This window comes from Castor canadensis, chromosome 11 (assembly GCF_047511655.1).
Source record: "Castor canadensis chromosome 11, mCasCan1.hap1v2, whole genome shotgun sequence".
In the NCBI taxonomy this organism is placed as follows: Eukaryota; Metazoa; Chordata; class Mammalia; order Rodentia; family Castoridae; genus Castor; species Castor canadensis.
The window spans coordinates 105879361-105896008 of NC_133396.1; the positions used below are offsets into that span (position 1 = coordinate 105879361).

At 49.1% G+C, this 16648-nt stretch overlaps 1 protein-coding gene and 1 pseudogene across 2 annotated transcripts; one reads left to right on the plus strand and one right to left on the minus strand.

Annotated features, from left to right (window-relative positions):
• The first annotated feature begins 283 nt into the window (after positions 1–283).
• Entrep3 (endosomal transmembrane epsin interactor 3) lies at positions 284–6499 on the plus strand. 2 transcript variants are annotated; one of them, XM_020166102.2, is made up of 12 exons: positions 284–1185; positions 1382–1438; positions 1621–1731; positions 1838–1957; positions 2107–2214; positions 2978–3153; positions 3281–3380; positions 3714–3783; positions 4049–4594; positions 5251–5319; positions 5421–5674; positions 5764–6499. In XM_020166102.2, exons 1-12 carry the CDS (start codon positions 961–963, stop codon positions 5935–5937), a joined length of 2010 nt encoding a protein of 669 aa, XP_020021691.2. In that variant the 5' UTR covers positions 284–960; the 3' UTR covers positions 5938–6499. The 2 variants fall into 2 exon arrangements, with proteins under 2 accessions (XP_020021691.2, XP_020021692.2); XM_020166103.2 differs by having other exon boundaries at positions 299–1185; positions 2981–3153.
• Positions 6500–15965: 9466 nt separating this feature from the next.
• LOC109688022 (large ribosomal subunit protein P2 pseudogene) lies at positions 15966–16398 on the minus strand (annotated as a pseudogene).
• Positions 16399–16648: the final 250 nt, after the last annotated feature.

Consider the following 16648-nt stretch of genomic DNA (forward strand, 5'->3'; position numbering starts at 1 on the left):
GAAGGTCGGACCTGTCTTGAGTGTCTTCTGAGGAAGAGCAGTGGGGGACCTGGTAGCAGGGCCTGGGTGGCTGGTGCAGGAAGAATGCAGGAAGTCTACGGTTGGAGTAGAAATGCAGAGAGACACAAGGGAGCCCTGCTCTCCACCCCTCTCCATTAATGATGGGAAGAGCCTACTGAGAACGCTACAGCTGGATAGAGCACAAGAAGGCTCTGAAAGGATCTTTAGCAGTTTGGCCAGGGTCCGGGGCGAGGCCTCCCATTAACTCCCCGCCTCCCTCACCTCAAAGTCTCTGGAACTACAGCTCCCGTGGTGCACCGCGCAGCCACGCCCCTCTTCTTTCACGTCTCCTTCTCCAACCCCATCCCCCGGCTCTAGTGCCCGACCTGCTGCAGCCCGAGCTAGGGAAGCGGAGCGTGGTGGGGAGGGGAGCGGGGCAGGCGACCCTGGAGACTGCGGCGCCGCGGCCTCTCCCCACCAGGCAGCCCAGGATCCCACTGGACACCCTGAGGTCACACCGATGGCGTATCTAGAGTCACTACGCGCCGACCCCTCCCCTCTTCTCTAGACTTCTTCCCATCCCTCTTGCCTTTATCCATCCCAACCTTCCCTGGGCTCCGGACCGCCGCCCTCTTCTCACTCTTGGACGGGCCCTTCTCGGCGCCCCTCTTCCCCAAGGAGATGCGATGAGCCACTGCCCCCACGTCCTCATCGCCGCCCCGGGCACTGTGCCCGTCCGGTGTCCGTGGTGGGGAGGGAGCACCCCGCTATCCCCCCGTGACGCCCCTCCCTTGGCTATTCCCACAGCTGGAGTCCCCGGTCGATACCCCAGGGGACCTAGTAAGGGGGTGGGCTCTAGAGCGAGGGGAGTGGAGAGAAAGGACTGGGCCTTGGGCGCTTCTGAGATGCTCCCAAGCACCAGGGAGGGTGGAGCGAGGTTCAGGCAACCTGGTGGCAAGCATGATGCCCTCTCCTAGTGACTCCAGCCGTTCCCTGACCAGCCGGCCCAGCACCCGGGGCCTTACCCACCTCCGCCTTCACCGACCCTGGCTGCAGGCCCTGCTCACGCTGGGGCTGGCTCAGGTGCTCCTGGGCATCCTGGTGGTAACCTTCAGCATGGTGGCCTCTTCTGTCACCACCACAGAGAGCATCAAGAGGTCCTGCCCATCTTGGGCTGGGTTCTCGGTGAGTTGGGTGCAAAGTGGTCGGGAGGGGGATGCTCCTCAGGCCCTGTTCTCCTCACCAGCTGCAAGCCCACATCCTCGCCTTTCCTCCCTTTCCTGGTCCTCTCTCTCCTTGCAGGGCTGGGTGCATCCTGTGGTGAGGGGCTCACTCAGGTGCCTCCCCTGCCAGGCTGAACCTGTGCCCACTCTGTCCCCAGCTGGCGTTCTCCGGGGTGGTTGGCATTGTGTCCTGGAAGCGGCCATTCACTCTAGTGGTAGGTGGCAGGGTCAAATGCCCACTGTAAGGCAAGTGCCCAGCACCGGAGGGGATGCCCATAGGAAGGGAATTAGCTCTCCAGATGGTGCCAGACAAGTGTCTGTGAAGGAGGGTGGCTCAATCCATGGTAGAGGGGTGCTCGTGAAGGTCCCAGCCTGAGTCGGCACTGTCTTTCCCCAGATCTCTTTCTTCTCCTTGCTTTCGGTGCTCTGTGTCATGCTCAGCATGGCTGGCTCTGTTCTCTCCTGTAAGAACGCTCAGCTGGCCCGGGACTTTCGAGACTGCTCCATGGTGAGATTTGAGGCAAGAAAACCACAAAGAACTAGTTGGGGGAGGTGTGCAGGACACCTGAGTTTGTCCTGACCCAGGTTGCCTCATCTTCCCCACTCCCACTCAGGATGGAAAGGTCTGTGTGTGTTGTCCTCCTATCCCCCTCCTCCGGCCCTGTCCAGAGTCGGGGCAGGAACTGAAAGTTGCCCTTAACTCCACCTGTGATGAAGCCCGAGGGGCCCTTAAGGTGAGCATGTCCTATTCCATTCCTTTTTCCCCACAGTCTCCTGGTTCTCTCCTTGCCTGCCATCCTGGGGTCCTTGTAGGCCCGGAATATGTAGGATTTACCCCTCCTAAACGCCTTACCTCTCTGCTCCTTTCTCTTCCCTTCCCTAGAACCTGCTTTTCAGTGTCTGTGGGCTCACCATTTGTGCTGCCATAATTTGTACCCTCTCTGCTATTGTCTGCTGTGTCCAAATCTTCTCCCTGGACTTCGTGCATACGGTGAGAAGGGAGCTAGGGCAGGGCAATATGGTAGTGGCCACGGGTGGGTGCTGGGCCTGAGGAAGTGGTAGCTAGGGTTTGGCTTCTGAGTACCCAGAGCTATGGGTCACTTACTGAGTATATCTATTGGAGGGATGTTTGGGAGGGGCCAAAGGGAGGCTGAGGAGCGGAGAGAGCAGGGAGTGATAAGCGTGTGATGCCAGTCTGGGACCAGGAGAGGGGACTTTAGAGAGTAGGACTGGATGGGATGGTATCAAGAAGGTCCTAAACCGGGTGCCAGTGGCTCATGCCTGTAATCCTAGCTTCTCAGGATGCAGAGATCAGGAGGATTGCAGTTCAAAGCCAGCCTGGGCAAATAGTTCACAAGACCCTATCTCAAAAATACCCATCATAAAAAGAGCTGGCAGAGTGGCTCAAGGTGAAGGCCCTGAGTTTAAGCCCCCATACTACAAAAAAAAAAAAAAAAAGAAGGTCCTAGATGGAGATGGGGATAAAGGATGGACAGTTCTGTGGTGACAGAAAAGAGGTGGCAATTCTGAACAGAAGTAATACTATAAAGAGGAAGAATTTCTGGTTGGGCAGGGTCAGAGCTAGAGGCTTAAGGTGGGGGCAGGGTTAAGGAGCTAGTTGTGGTAAGGAGGGGCTAGAACTGGAGCTTTGTGCAGGGAGCAGGGCCATTAAAATAATGTTGATGAGAGAGTCTGGAGGCCAAGGAGGAGCTGTATTCCCAGAAATCAGGCTTGCTGACCTGCTTGCCCCCCAGCAGCTGGCCCCTGAGCGCTCAGTTTCAGGCCCCCTGGGGCCTCTGGCCTGTACATCCTCACCTCCAGCCCCTCTCCTACACACCATGCTGGACTTGGAGGAATTTGTACCGCCTGTGCCCCCACCGCCATACTATCCCCCAGAGTATACCTGCAGCTCAGAAACAGATGCACAGAGGTGAGGATGGGTGCAAGTCTGCTCGGGGAACTGACAAAGGGGACTGGGGCTGAGCCTGGATTGGTGGGGAGGGATCTTTGTGGAGCAGGAGCTGTTTTTTTGAGTTTTGATCCTTTACTTTATCCAGCATCACGTACAATGGCTCCATGGACAGCCCAGTGCCCTTGTACCCTACTGATTGTCCCCCTTCTTACGAGGCTGTCATGGGGCTACGAGGAGACAGCCAGGTGAGAGCAGCCGTTGATGTGGGTTGGGGACCAGAGACAGAGCCTGGAATGCTGAGCTAACTGTTGTTGCTGAATAAGGATAATAATAGTTCTCATGATATTCATAGTACAAACTCTTCCACTGTCATCTTTGATCTTCCCTAGAGCCTGGTGAGGTGGGTGGGAAAGGAACTATTATTTCTGTAATACAAATGTGGAAACTGAGGCCCACTTAAGTTAAGTGACTTGCACAAAGTGACAAAGCTGGTCTGGAATCTAGGTCTCCAGAGCTCTGTCCAGCACATGTCCATACCAATGCAAAAGGCTGGACCCTTGACCCTGTGTCTTCTGCAGGCCACTCTGTTTGATCCTCAGCTGCACGATGGCTCCTGCATCTGTGAGCGAGTGGCCTCCATTGTAGATGGTGAGCAGAGAGGGAGGGAGGAGCGGACAAGGGCAGAGCTGCCAGGGACAGCAGGCTGGGTGGGGCCAACAGGAGGGAAAAACAAGGATGAGCTGGTGATTTAGGGACAAATTAGAGCTGTGGCTCCTAGGAACCCTGGAGCCAGGGTATCCTCTGAGATAAAGAAGGAGACAGAGTGGCCCAGGAAAGGTTGGGTTTGGGAAAAAGAGGAACTGTCTGGCTGGGCGGCTGGCCGGTGCTACCCAGCGCCCCCTGCCGCCCACAGTGTCCATGGACAGCGGGTCTCTGGTGCTGTCAGCCATTGGTGACCTCCCCGGGGGCTCTAGCCCATCGGAGGACTCGTGCCTGCTGGAGCTGCAGGGCTCCGTGCGCTCCGTCGATTACGTGCTCTTCCGCTCTATCCAGCGCAGCCGCGCCGGCTACTGCCTCAGCCTGGACTGCGGCCTGCGGGGCCCCTTTGAGGACAGCCCCCAGCCTCGGCGGCCCCCTCGGGCTGCCCGCTCCTATTCCTGCTCTGCCCCTGAGGCCCCACCCCCCCTGGGTGCCCCCACCGCTGCTCGCAGTTGCCACCGCCTGGAGGGCTGGCCGCCCTGGGTGGGCCCCTGCTTCCCCGAGCTGAGGCGGCGGGTCCCCCGGGGAGGAAGCCGCCCAGCGGCGGCCCCTCCCACCCGAGCCTCAACTCGACGCTTCAGCGATAGCTCAGGTTCCCTCACCCCACCGGGGCACCGGCCTCCTCATCCGGCTCCCCCGCCACCGCTGCTGCTGCCCCGGTCCCACAGTGACCCGGGCATCACCACCTCCAGCGACACTGGTGAGAGCGCCCCCTAGGTTCAGAGGAGGGTAGGCACTGGGAATTAAGGGGGTCTGATGCCCACCAGGATTTGGGACCCTGTTGAGGTCCCTGAGAAGGAAGAAAGGGCGAGTTAATTCTTGCAATACGTATCTTGAGTGCTCATCTTCCGGGGACAGAGCCTCTACAGCTTTGTGGCTAAAGAGGGCTGTTTTCACAGTCCCAAGCTATTCCCTGCAAGCCTCAGTTTCTCACCTGTAAAGCAGGTGCAATAACAGTACTTCAACCATGAGTACTGTAGAGTTGCTGAGAGGGAAGATAATGCAAAGTCTATGGCCACTCCATGCTGACAGTGCCCGATCCTACCTGATACGGAAAGCTAAGTTGGGCCAGGACTGATTAGTCCTCGAAACGGAAATCATGCACCACTAAGCACAGAAAGTGCTTGTCATTACTACAAGGTGCCAGGGATGGAGAAGGCTGCAGCAGTGAACAGCACTGCAGTCCCTGTCTATGCACTCACTGTAGCATCTAGCTGCAGGCAGACGTGGGCAAAGATGATGGCCCTTTGAGTGGAGATGGGGTGTGGGAGCAATGAAGACTCCTTTGGGCTTGAAGGGGGGCGGGTGGCAGGTGTATCCACAGGGCGCCCCCACTCAGTGTCTGTCTCCTCCCAGCTGACTTCAGGGACTTTTATACCAAAGTGCTTGAGGAAGAAGTTGCCTCTGTTTCCTCTGCAGATACAGGTCAGGCATGTGGCTGGCAGCTGGAGGGTGAAGGGTGGGGGAGGGCTGCCTAGCCCTCTGCACCCCACATTCCACTCTCTTCTCTATTTCGCTTTCTGTAGGACTCTGCTCTGAAGCCTGCCTCTTCCGCCTAGCCCACTGCCCTTCCCCCAAGCTGCTACGTGCCCGCTCAGCCGAGAAACGACACCCTGTGCCCACCTTCCAGAAGGTTCCCCTGCCCTCGGGCCCTGCACCTGCGCACTCTCTGGGGGACCTGAAAGGAAGCTGGCCTGGCCGCGGCCTGGTCACTCGTTTCCTCCAGATGTCCAGGAAGTCCCCAGACCCCACTGGGACTGGAGCCCATGGACATAAGCAGGTGCATTAGGGGAGCCAGGAAAGATCCCTGAGAAAGCCTAGCACTTTCGGTTGGGTCGTCCCAATTCTCTCCTCTGTGTCCGCTTGCAGGTGTTCCGGAGCCCGTGGGTCCGGCCAGGCCGTGAGAGCCTCCACCTAAGAAGCTGTGGTGATCTGAGCTCTGGCTCCTCGTTGCGGCGACTCCTGTCTAGCCGCAGGCTAGAGCGAGGAACTCGCCCCCACAGCCTCAGCCTCAATGGGGGCAGCCGGGAGACTGGGCTTTGACCCAAGCTTCTTGTCACACTGAACAGATCCAGATGAGTGCCGGGACCACAGGCCCCAGCTGGTTGGGACTAGCATTCCCTTGCACTGGATGGCACAAAAAGAAACCCTCTGTATACCCCCGAAAGTGTCTGTTTTCCTCCTAACTTTGGGGGTTCCTGCTGCTTACCTCTGCCCTTCTGGACTGGGGGAGCTTCTGTCCTGTGCTGCATGGGTGTTCAGGCGGTGGGGGACATGTGCCTGCTTTCAGCATTGGAGGAAGAAAACAAACTCCCTCCAGCATAGAGTGACTCTTTCTGATCCTCAGGGGCACTGCGATCAGGGCAAAGGCATGGCCCTGGTGTTCAGGTACAGGGGGATTTGTGCCTAAGTGATGGGCTGGTGAGGCAGGTTTGAAGAGTCAGAGAAATGTGGGTGGCCTCTCAGCTCCACCACCTCTAGCTGCATGACCTTGGGCAAGTTATTTAACCTCAGTTGCCTCATCTGTAAACCATTGTGAAGATGAATGTTTGTAAAGCTCTTAACACACAAAGTAAGCCTTCAATAAATTTCAATTTCCCCCTTCTCTCCTGGATGATTTTTTTATTCTCAATGAAATTTGTGCTATTATCTTTCATATTAAGAAAACTCAAGACTATTTCAAAAAACCCTCACTGTATCTCTGCTTCTTTTATCTCTTTCTTCCTTCCACATTTTTTGGTGGTATGAGGGTTGAACTCAGGGCTTCACACTTGCTAGACAGGTGCTGTACCACTTGCACCACACCTCCAGCCCTTTTTGCTCTGGTTATTTTGGAGATAGAATCTGGCTTTTGCCCAGGCTGACCTGGACCTCCATACTCCTATTTTAGCTTCCTGCTGTAGTTGGGATGATAAGCACCACCATGCCCAAGTTTTTCTGTTGAGATGGGGTCTCACAAACTTTTTTGCCCAGGCTAGTCTAGAACCATGATTTTCCTGATCTCAGCTTCCCACATTGCCGGGATGTCAGGAGGATGCCACTGCACTCAGCTATTAGTTGAAATGGGGTCTCCAAACCTTTTGCCTGAGCTGGTCTTGAATCTTGATCCTCCTGATTTCAGCCTCCCAAATTGCTAGGATTTTAGGTGTGAGCTACCTGTGCTCACAAACATTCTTTTGTTTTTTTTTTTCTTTTATTCATATGTGTATACAATGTTTGGGTCATTTCTCTCCCCAATCCCTCCAAGCTCCCTCCATTCTTGAACATTCATTCTCTCCTTGATCATTCCCATCAGGCTCCTTCCCCAGCCACTGCTCTTTGACAAAGTTTTCAGCCATCATTTCTCTGCTTGCATCTCTCTTAATCTCTAAGCAGCAATTAATCCAGATAATCAGATTTTTCTTCTTGAGTTTTTCTCTTGTCTTTAAAGACAACACAATTTTCTATTTTTCTTCCTATCTTCTGGGTATCCTCTTCCAGCTTTACCTTTACCTCTGCTGGACTGCTGAACACTGGAGGAACCACAACCACAGGATTCTCTCCACAGCCCTCTCTTCTACCTTCTTTTTTTTCCCCTTGAGTCAGGGTCTCACTGTATAGTCCAGGCTGGCTTCAAGCTTGATTCTTAGCCTCCTAAATACTGGGATTACAGGTGTGTGCTACCACACCCAGCTTCTTCACTGTTTCTGTAGCTGACCCTACCCTACCAAGTTCCATGACTTTGGAAATACTATCTTTGTGTTAATGTATAATTCCACCTTTGGCCTCTCTGTAAACTCCAGACTCCACCTCAACGTTTCTGCTCAGATGTCCCATGGGCATCTCAAATTCAATATGGCCAAAACAGAACTTTTTTTTTTTCCCCAGTACTGGGGAATCAAATCCAGAGCCTCGTGTATGCCAGGCAAACACTTAACCACTGAGCTACATACTCGGCTCTCAACAGTATTCTTGATTCCCACCCCCACACATGCTCTTCCTCTGTTCTCATCTCAATAATACCATAATTACCCATCTGCACATTCCAGAATCTCAGGAATTATCTTGACTTCCTTCATCCAACACACCAATCCTATCCCAAATTCATCCACATCTCACCATCTCCCCAGTTACCTGGTTCAGGACACCACCCTCTCTCCATGATGTCTGAACCTATTTCCACGCTTACCAACAACCCATTCTCCACTCAGCAACAACATGAAGAATAATCATGTCATACTGACTTTCCATTGTATTTAAAATAATCTCCAAACTCCTGATCTACCCTGCTCCACTCAAATTGCCTCCAAGCACCAGGACCTCCACACTTGCTGTTTTTCCCAAGCATGAAATGCTCGGTCACTGGCTAGTGCCTTCACCTAATTCAAGTCTTAGCTCTACTTTCATCTCAGTAAGGACCCTAGCCCAATTCAGTCATTCCATCGCATCCTCGTGTTGTTGCTTTGCCCTTTTTTTTTTTTTTTTTGGCAGTACTGGGTGCCATGTTGTTTTGCAGTGCTGGGTTAGCTTCCTATTATATAGGAGAGAGCCAGAGAATAAAAACTTATGTTTTCCCTCCTTCTTTGTTCTGGGTATGTCTGTGTGTTTCATGGCACTGGAGTTTGAACTCAGGGCCTCAGCTTGCCACTCTGTCAGTCAGTTTTCGTGATGGATTTTTTTTGAGATAGGGTCTCTCTGTTTCCCCAGGGCTGGCTTCAAACCACTATCCTTCTGATCTTTGTCTCCTGAGTAGCTAGGATATAGGCGTGGGCCATCAGCGCCCAGCCCTTTAGGTATTCTTTATCTTTACCTCTGCTGGACTGCTGAACACTGGAGGACCTCAGGCATGCAAGGTAAACCTCCATCCCCAGCCCTCCATGTTGTTTTGAGTATTTATCACTATCTAAAATGATCTTGTGGGAACACTTATTCTACTTTATGGAATGAAGTGTTGCTAGAACCTATAATTGAAAATAAAACCAATTCAGATGTTTAAAAATAAGTAAGCCAGTCTTAGTGACTCTCTCCTGTAATCTCAGCACTTGGCAGGGCTGGGGGTATAGTTCTGTAGTAGAGGCTTACCTCACATGCCTAAGGCCCTGATTACAGTTCCCAGCGTTGCAAAACAACATGGCAAAACCTGAATAAGGTGAAGGCACCAGTCATCAGTTCAAGATCATCTCGGGCTATATAGAGTTCAAAGACAGCCTGGGTTACATAGTAAAGCTTGAGCTACAAAAATAATACAATAATAATAATAAATAAAATAATCTTCTTTACTTATATGTTTGTGTCGTACCGTAGAACATAGCTCCCAGGAGCAGGGATTTGCTCATTGCACTGAACCTCATACATAGTAGGTCCTCAACTCTTTAATAGTTACTAATATGGCGGGATGGGGGCCCTATAAACAGCTTCAAGACCCTATCATTGTGGGAGAGGGAGGAAGGGGCACTGCCCAGAGATGGCGTCAGGCTGCAAGCCTTCTTCAATAATTCACAATCATAACAATATAGTCTCAGGAAGGGTTGGGGCGCGGCCAGAAAGAAAAAATGAGGTGGACACTGGGATTCTCACTGGAGCAACTTCTGGGAACTGGATGTTCCCTAGCCGGAGGCTCCCTAAGGAGTAAACTCAGAAATCTTGCTCAATTTCCGTGGGCTGGACTCACGGTGAGAATTCGATCTCTCCCCACCCATCATTATCAGTAGATCGCCGCTGACGTACAGCGCATGCGTGCTCTTCCGCCTCGCGCAATCTTTTCCTCCGCGTTGTCCACGAATACGCTTGAGCTCCATGTAGGCTACGACTGGTCAGCGCGAGTTGTCTGTCTCCAGAAAAACCAATGAGAAGTACGAAAGGGCAAATGTCAATCTCCCTTTCCGAGCGAAGCCTCGTCCTCCCCGGCCGCTAGTCTCGCGCCTGCGCGTCTAGATGCTGCAGCAATTCCCGCGCGGTCTCCGCGGGGCGCCGAGCTCTCGCCCCGCCCATTCCCCTTTGCTGCGGGCTATGGGATTTCCTTTTGCCTCGGGTTGGCGTTGCTGTTTCGCTTTGCTGACGGTAGGCGGAATCCATGTTGTGCTCTTTGGATTTTAACTCTTTGCGTTCCCTGCATTTGCACTTAACCTCATCATCATTGTTTTTATTAATTGCAGGGATAGTCGTATTTTGCTTATAAAGTAGAAGTGAAGATGTCAGGTTTTCTCCTCCAAGACGTGCACTTTTATCTCGTTTTCCCTCACGTATTTTACACTATTATACTTATTTTAGGAAAAAGAAAAATTTATCCATTCTAAGTAGAGCACTGTGTATTTTCACGAACTCAGAAAATAGTACCCTTAATTACCACTCTCGTGATAATAAATTCAGTGTTTTTTATGTTTTTTTTTTAAAGGAGAGGTAATAAAATCTTCAAGTCTTCTATCCACTTGCTTTTTTTTGATGGGTGGAATAGGAAGGTTATATAATTCATGCGTTCTTCAGTCAGTCGACAAACATTCATCTGCTGGGTTATATAGCGGGAAACCAGAACAAACTAGTCCCTATCCTACCGGGCTTACCAGATAATTGGGCAAACGATTTAGGCCACTGTCTTATAATGAGGTGGGTCCTATAACTGATACTAAATCATTTAATCAATTGATTACAACAGTATTAAAAGCGACGAACAAGAGGCAAGGGCTATGAGCTTGTGTTACAGGAGGGGCGCGCGCTCGTGCGCGTGTGTGTATGTCTGGGGAGAATTTCTTGGAACAAGCGACATCTCAGCTGAGTTCTGAAAAAAGAAACATTAAGGAAGCAAAGTGGAGGAGACCAAACGTGCATGGTGAAGGAAGAGCTCTTGCTAGAACTCAAGGCAGAAAGGATGGAGAACCCGGGGCAAGTCCATAGCCGGCTGTACTTGGGTGTTGGTCTGCCTCTGCACTTGCCCCCTACAGTCTGGTTTCTACACAGCAGCCAAAGTGATATTTAAGAAATACAAATCTGATCTGTCACTTCCCTGCACCAAACTCTCCAGTTAATTTCCATCCTACAAAAGAATCCGGACTCCCTATTGTGGTCACAAAGGCCCTGCAGAATTTGTCCTCTCACCTCCAAAATTCACTTTTTACCAGAGGCATTAATGAAGAAGAATTATTCATTTTTCTCCAAGAGGGAGAAAGAAGGGCCAGGGGTGTAGCTCAGTGGTTCAGTGTGTGTTTAGCATGTGCAAGGCTCTGGGCTCAATCCATAGCAGCAGCTTCCCCCCAGACCCCCCCAAAAAAATAGTAAGGAAGAAGAAAACGTTCAGGGCAGTGGGGACAGCAGAAACAAGGCCTCTTAGAGGAGGTGGTTGGTGCACATGGTGCAAGTGGAGAGGTGAAAAATAAGGGACAAAATTCCAGCACACATAAATCCTCTTTGTTTTTTCTCCAGTACTGGGAATTGAACCCAGGGCCTATCACCTAGTAGTCAAGTGTTCTACTACCGAGCCACCTTACCAGCCCTTTTTATTTTTTATTTTGGGACTTGGCGTTACTATGTTGAGCACTCTGGCCTCAAAATTTTGATCCCCCCAGCCTCAGCCTCCTGAGTAGCTGGAATTATGAGTGCTACTTGCTCCTGTGCCTGGCCAGTAAGTCAGTAGAGATCAAGGGATATGGCTTAAGTGGTAGAGCACCTGCCCCGCAAGTGCAAAGCCCTGAACTCAAACTCCAATACTGCTGAAAAAGGAAAAAAGATGTGTGGAGGGCTGGAGTCATGGCTGAAGTGGTAGAGTACCTGCTTAGAAAGCACAAAGCTCTGAGTTCAGCCTGGTGCCCGTGGCCCACGCCTGTAATCCTAGCTACTCAGGAGGCAGAGATCAGGGAGGATCACAATCACGGTTCAAAGCCATCTCAGGCAAATAGTTCTCAAGACCCTATCTCGAAAAAACATCACAAAAGAAGGGCTGGTGGAGTAGTTCATGGTATAGACCCTGAGTTCAAACCCTAGTACCACACACACACACACACACACACACACAAAGCCCTGAGTGCAAACTCCAGTACAACAAAAACAAAACAAAACAAAAAAAACCATAGAAGAGAAAGTAACAGCTTCAGTACTTGTATTTTAGTTAGATCATCCAGTTCTTTTCTTTCCTTTCTTCCTTCCTTCTTCCCTCCCTCCCTCCCTCCCTTCTTCTCTGCTTCCCTCACTCCCTCTCTCCCTCCCTCCCTCCTTCCTTCCTTTCTTTCTTCCTTTTTTTTGCTGGAGATCAAATCCAGGGTGCAAAGCACATACTCTATTATTCAACTATATCTGCAGACCATCCAAATTTTCTTGAGAATGGATTGGAGGAAGAAAATAGAAGTCAAGACCAAAAGAGAGTATTGAATTAGAATACTTAGAATTCCTCTCAGTATTCTAAGAGAGGAATAATGGAAGGAGGGTGTGGAGAGAGAGCAGAGTCAAGGATGAGTCCCAGGTTCCATTTGGAGGAAGGGTTCCATTCATGGAGGAAGAGAAGCAGGAGTGAGGGCAGGTTTGGTTGGAGGAGGTGATGGTCTTGGTCATGCTGAGGTGTCTGACAGATGCCTAAAGGACAGAGCTAGAAGCAGACTCCTGTACACAGAGTCAATCCAGGAGAAAGATTGAAAGTGGACATTTTGAACCAAAAGCACCTATAAGCTATTTGGAGAGGCATTAAGAGAAAAACTAGGAAACCCTAAGGCACAGACAGAAAGACAAGGTGATGCTGTGAAGGAGAAGGAACTGCTGGAGAAGTGTGAAGTCAAGAAAACCAGAGAGAGCTTCCAGAGGGATCAAGTGTCAACTGAGTTATAAGATCAAGTCAAATAAGGGCTAGACATTAGCAATATGGAGATCCTTTGTGACCTTCACAAGATCAATTCTGGAGAGGAGGGAGTCCATATGACCAGCCTGTGGAGTAGGAAGTGTGAGAGAGGACAAATCCAGTGCAGCAACTTGTTCAAGACAGTTGGCAATAAATCATATTAGATGCATTGTTTCATTCAATCCTTGTGACAAGCCTTGAGGCAAGAGCCTGGGGTTAAGGAAACAGGCTCTGAGAAGTTAAGTACCTTCCCAGCATCTCAGAGCTGGTGAGCAATAGAGCAAGGATTTAATGCATGTGTGTAGCCACTTAAGTGTCCAAGCAAAATAGCCTTACATATTGCCTCCCTTTTATAGGGACAAGAGAGAAACAGGGGAAGCCAGAGGGACTAAGAGTTGAGGTAGAAAGAAGACTTTCTTTGACTGGATTTGGAGGAAAGAAAGACTAAATAGCAATGACAGTATGCTTCTTGCCATCTATATGAAACCTTACAGTTCACAAAGTACCTTCCCGGTCATTATTACTCTCTGTGAGCATGGGAGGCTCAGCACCTCAGGAGCCTGAGAGTGGGCTATTCAGTATTTGAATTCCTATTTCCTGTAGCCTCAACCAAATTCCCTCCATTAAATCTCACTTTGACGAATAATTGTGTTCAGAGTTTTCTTCATTCTTCCTGAAGTTCACTACTTCTTTGCTTCAAACCACATCAAGGACAGTCTAGAACACTGACAAACAGGACCTTAAATAGTGGCGTATGGTTAGTAGCTTAATCATTCAACAAACATTGGGCTGGCCTCCAGTGGCTCACACCTGTAATCCTAACTACTTGGGAGGCTGAGATCTGGAGGATCACAATTTAAGACCAGCTCAAGCAAATAGTTCCATGAGACCTCATCTCCAAAATAATCAGAGGACAATGTACTGGAGGTGTGGCTCAAGTGGTAGCGTGCCTGCTATGCAAGCACAAAGCCCTGAGTTCAAACCCCAGTTCCACCAAAACATACAAAAAATTGGACATTTATTCTGTGCTTACCTGTGAATAAAGAACTTCGAGGTCTCAAAGAAATAAGAACCATGAAACTTACATTACAATTGTTTACAACCTTTAAGGAAGAATAAAAATACATTCCCAAAGCACATGTGAGGCTATATGACATGACTTAGGGCTCTGGGGTTTTAGAGTAGGATGAATATAAAATTAGAGTTGGCTTGGCTACTTTTTTTTTTAATTTCTCTAAGTCTCAGTTTTCTTATCTATAACCTGGGATTATCAGGTTAATGCAGGTAATAAGCACTCACCAAAGAATTATTATTATTATGCGGTAATGGGACTTGAACTCAGGGCCTTCACTTTGAGCCACTCCACCAGCCCCATTTTGTTTATGAAGGGTTTTTCGAGATAGGGTTTCACCAACTATTTGCCTGTGCTGGCTTTGAACCGTGATCCTCATGATCTCTGCCCCCTGAGTAGCTAGGATTATAGGCATGAGGCACCAGCGCCCACAAAGATTAATTACTGTTATCTTGAGAACATTTAGAAAACAGCATATGAGGTATAAGTACCTTCTGTTTGCAGTGGGCTATACAGTGAATGCTACAGTTATTGTGAAGAGTTGGTTAATTTGATGAATTCAAGGCTAAACCACACCATAGTGGGTAAGGGGCAGAAGGGGTGTCACCTGGACATGAAGACCTTTTTGGTATCAGAAATCAGGAAGAGTGGTATGTCTTCAGAAACCAGAGTTGACTGGGTTGACTGCTAAATTTCATTCATTCTTGACCTCTTTCTCTCCACTGTGCATGGAATGAGAAAGCACCTCTCTTTGACTTGACTGTGGAGGTAATAGTGGGACTGGGAAGGGGTATCTTCCATGGGGAGTTGGTCTAGGGCCTCAAGAGAAGGAGCCTGTGACGTGGTATCTGCCGGTCTCCAAGGCTGAAGTTTGCTATTCAAACCAGGTCTATAGCCCAGAACTGAGGCAGGCCCAAAGTTCCCTTGCTGAGCCAAAGTCTCTTTTTTACTTCTGCATTTCACTTAACATTTAGTTCCTAGTTGTTATCCCTTGGTGTTTAAATTTTTCTTTTTCCTTTTATTTATTTACTTATTTGTGATGCTGGGGATCAAACCCAGATCAAGTGCCCTACCACTAAGCTACATTCCCACCCATAGCAGTTTTTTTAATGTGCTATGCAAAGAGAACATGCTTGTGCCATTTAACGTGCCCCTAGTGGCCATTGCAGTGAAACCTGTGTGCTTGAGGTGAGCTCCTGGGGCAATGGTTTTCAGTTGTTCCTAGGGAGTATTTTGGACATTTGTAGGGCATCTTTGGTTGAGGCAATGATTGAAAGAGCCAACAGATGGAGGCCAGGAAAAGCAGATATTTTGTATTAGTTTTTTTTTTATTATTGTTTTTTTGTGGAACTGGGGTTTGAACTTAGGGCTTCATGCTAACAAAGCAGCCACTCTACCATTTGAGCCACACCTCCAGGCCAAAAAGCAGATATTTTGTAAGGTGCAGAACGTTCCTGCTCAAGGAAGAATTGTTAAGTCATTTCACGTGACTTTGGAGTGCTCTGTTTAAAATACACACACAATTAAAATAAAAAATACGACCAGGATGTGGCTTGGTGGTAGAGCGCTTGCCTAGCAAGTACAAAGTTCAATATGCAGTACCACAAAAAAAATAAATAAGTGAAGTAAAATCAAAGTGGTAGATTTAAATTAAAAAAGATAAATCATCAGGACTTTATTTGTTGTACTTTTAAAATTTGTTTTTCTGGTACTGGGGGTTGAACTCAGGGCCTTGCATTCACACTTGCTAGGCAGGTGTTCTACCATTTGTACCCCTCTGTCAGTCCTCAACAGGACTTTATTTATTAAAGTTTGCTTCGTGCATGCTAAGCAAACACTCAACCACTGAGCTATATCCCCAGCCTGGAACTTTATTATATAATATGTTAAGCAATATTAATGAAAAAACCTGAGCATTATGAAGGAAGCTTAAAGAAAACACACCTTGTCAAAAAACAAAATTATAACAAATCTATTTACAGATCAAATTGTTTTTTATTTATGATTCATGATGGTGGCAGTCTCTAGCATCCAAAACAGAGCAAGAGCTCCCACTGTATGTTAGCATAAAGGCGGGTTTTGGAAGGTGAGAACAAAGAAACAAAATAGGAAAAGAAACTGATTGGTCAACATGACGTTGCTTTAGGTTACTTCCTTTTTTTGTAAGAGTTAAGCAGAAGGGATTTCTTTTTTTTCTTAAGATACATAAAAAGGCTTTATTTGCAGGGGAGCAGGAATTTAATCAAACAGGCCAAATCCCATGTCATCACCTGACTCCTCAGACTCCTCTTTCTTCTCGTCTTTCTTCTCCTCTGCTGCAGCCGGAGCAGAACCAGCAGCAGGAGCGGCAGAGCCGGGAGCAGCTCCACCAGCAGGCACACTGGCAAGCTTGCCAACACCCTGAGCAATGACATCTTCAATGTTTTTCCGGTTCAGCTCACTGATGACCTTGTTGAGCCGGTCATCGTCCGCCTCGATGCCCATGCTATCCAGGATCTTCTTGATGTCCTTTGCGCTGGGGGACGAGTTGCCCCCGAGGGCGGCCAGCAGATAGGAGGCGACATAGCGCATGTTGGTTGCGACCGATAGGCCTCAAGCGTGCAACCTCAGCAGCGTTGGCGAGTGAAAACGGGATTTCTTATTTCACTGATCCTAGACCAGAATCTCTTGTTTTTAGGGAAAACTTTTGTGTTTGGGGCCCTGTCTTCCTTAAAGTTTCATTTTGATTATGTGGCATTTGGTAGGAGTGAATCCATTTTGGTTTGGTCTGGTCTGTTGAGCCCAACTGCAGGAGCTCAATTCACAATAATAGCCTCCCATAATTTTGTTTAGTAGTCCTTATTATAACTAACTTTACTTAGAAAATAAAATTAAAAAAATTAAGG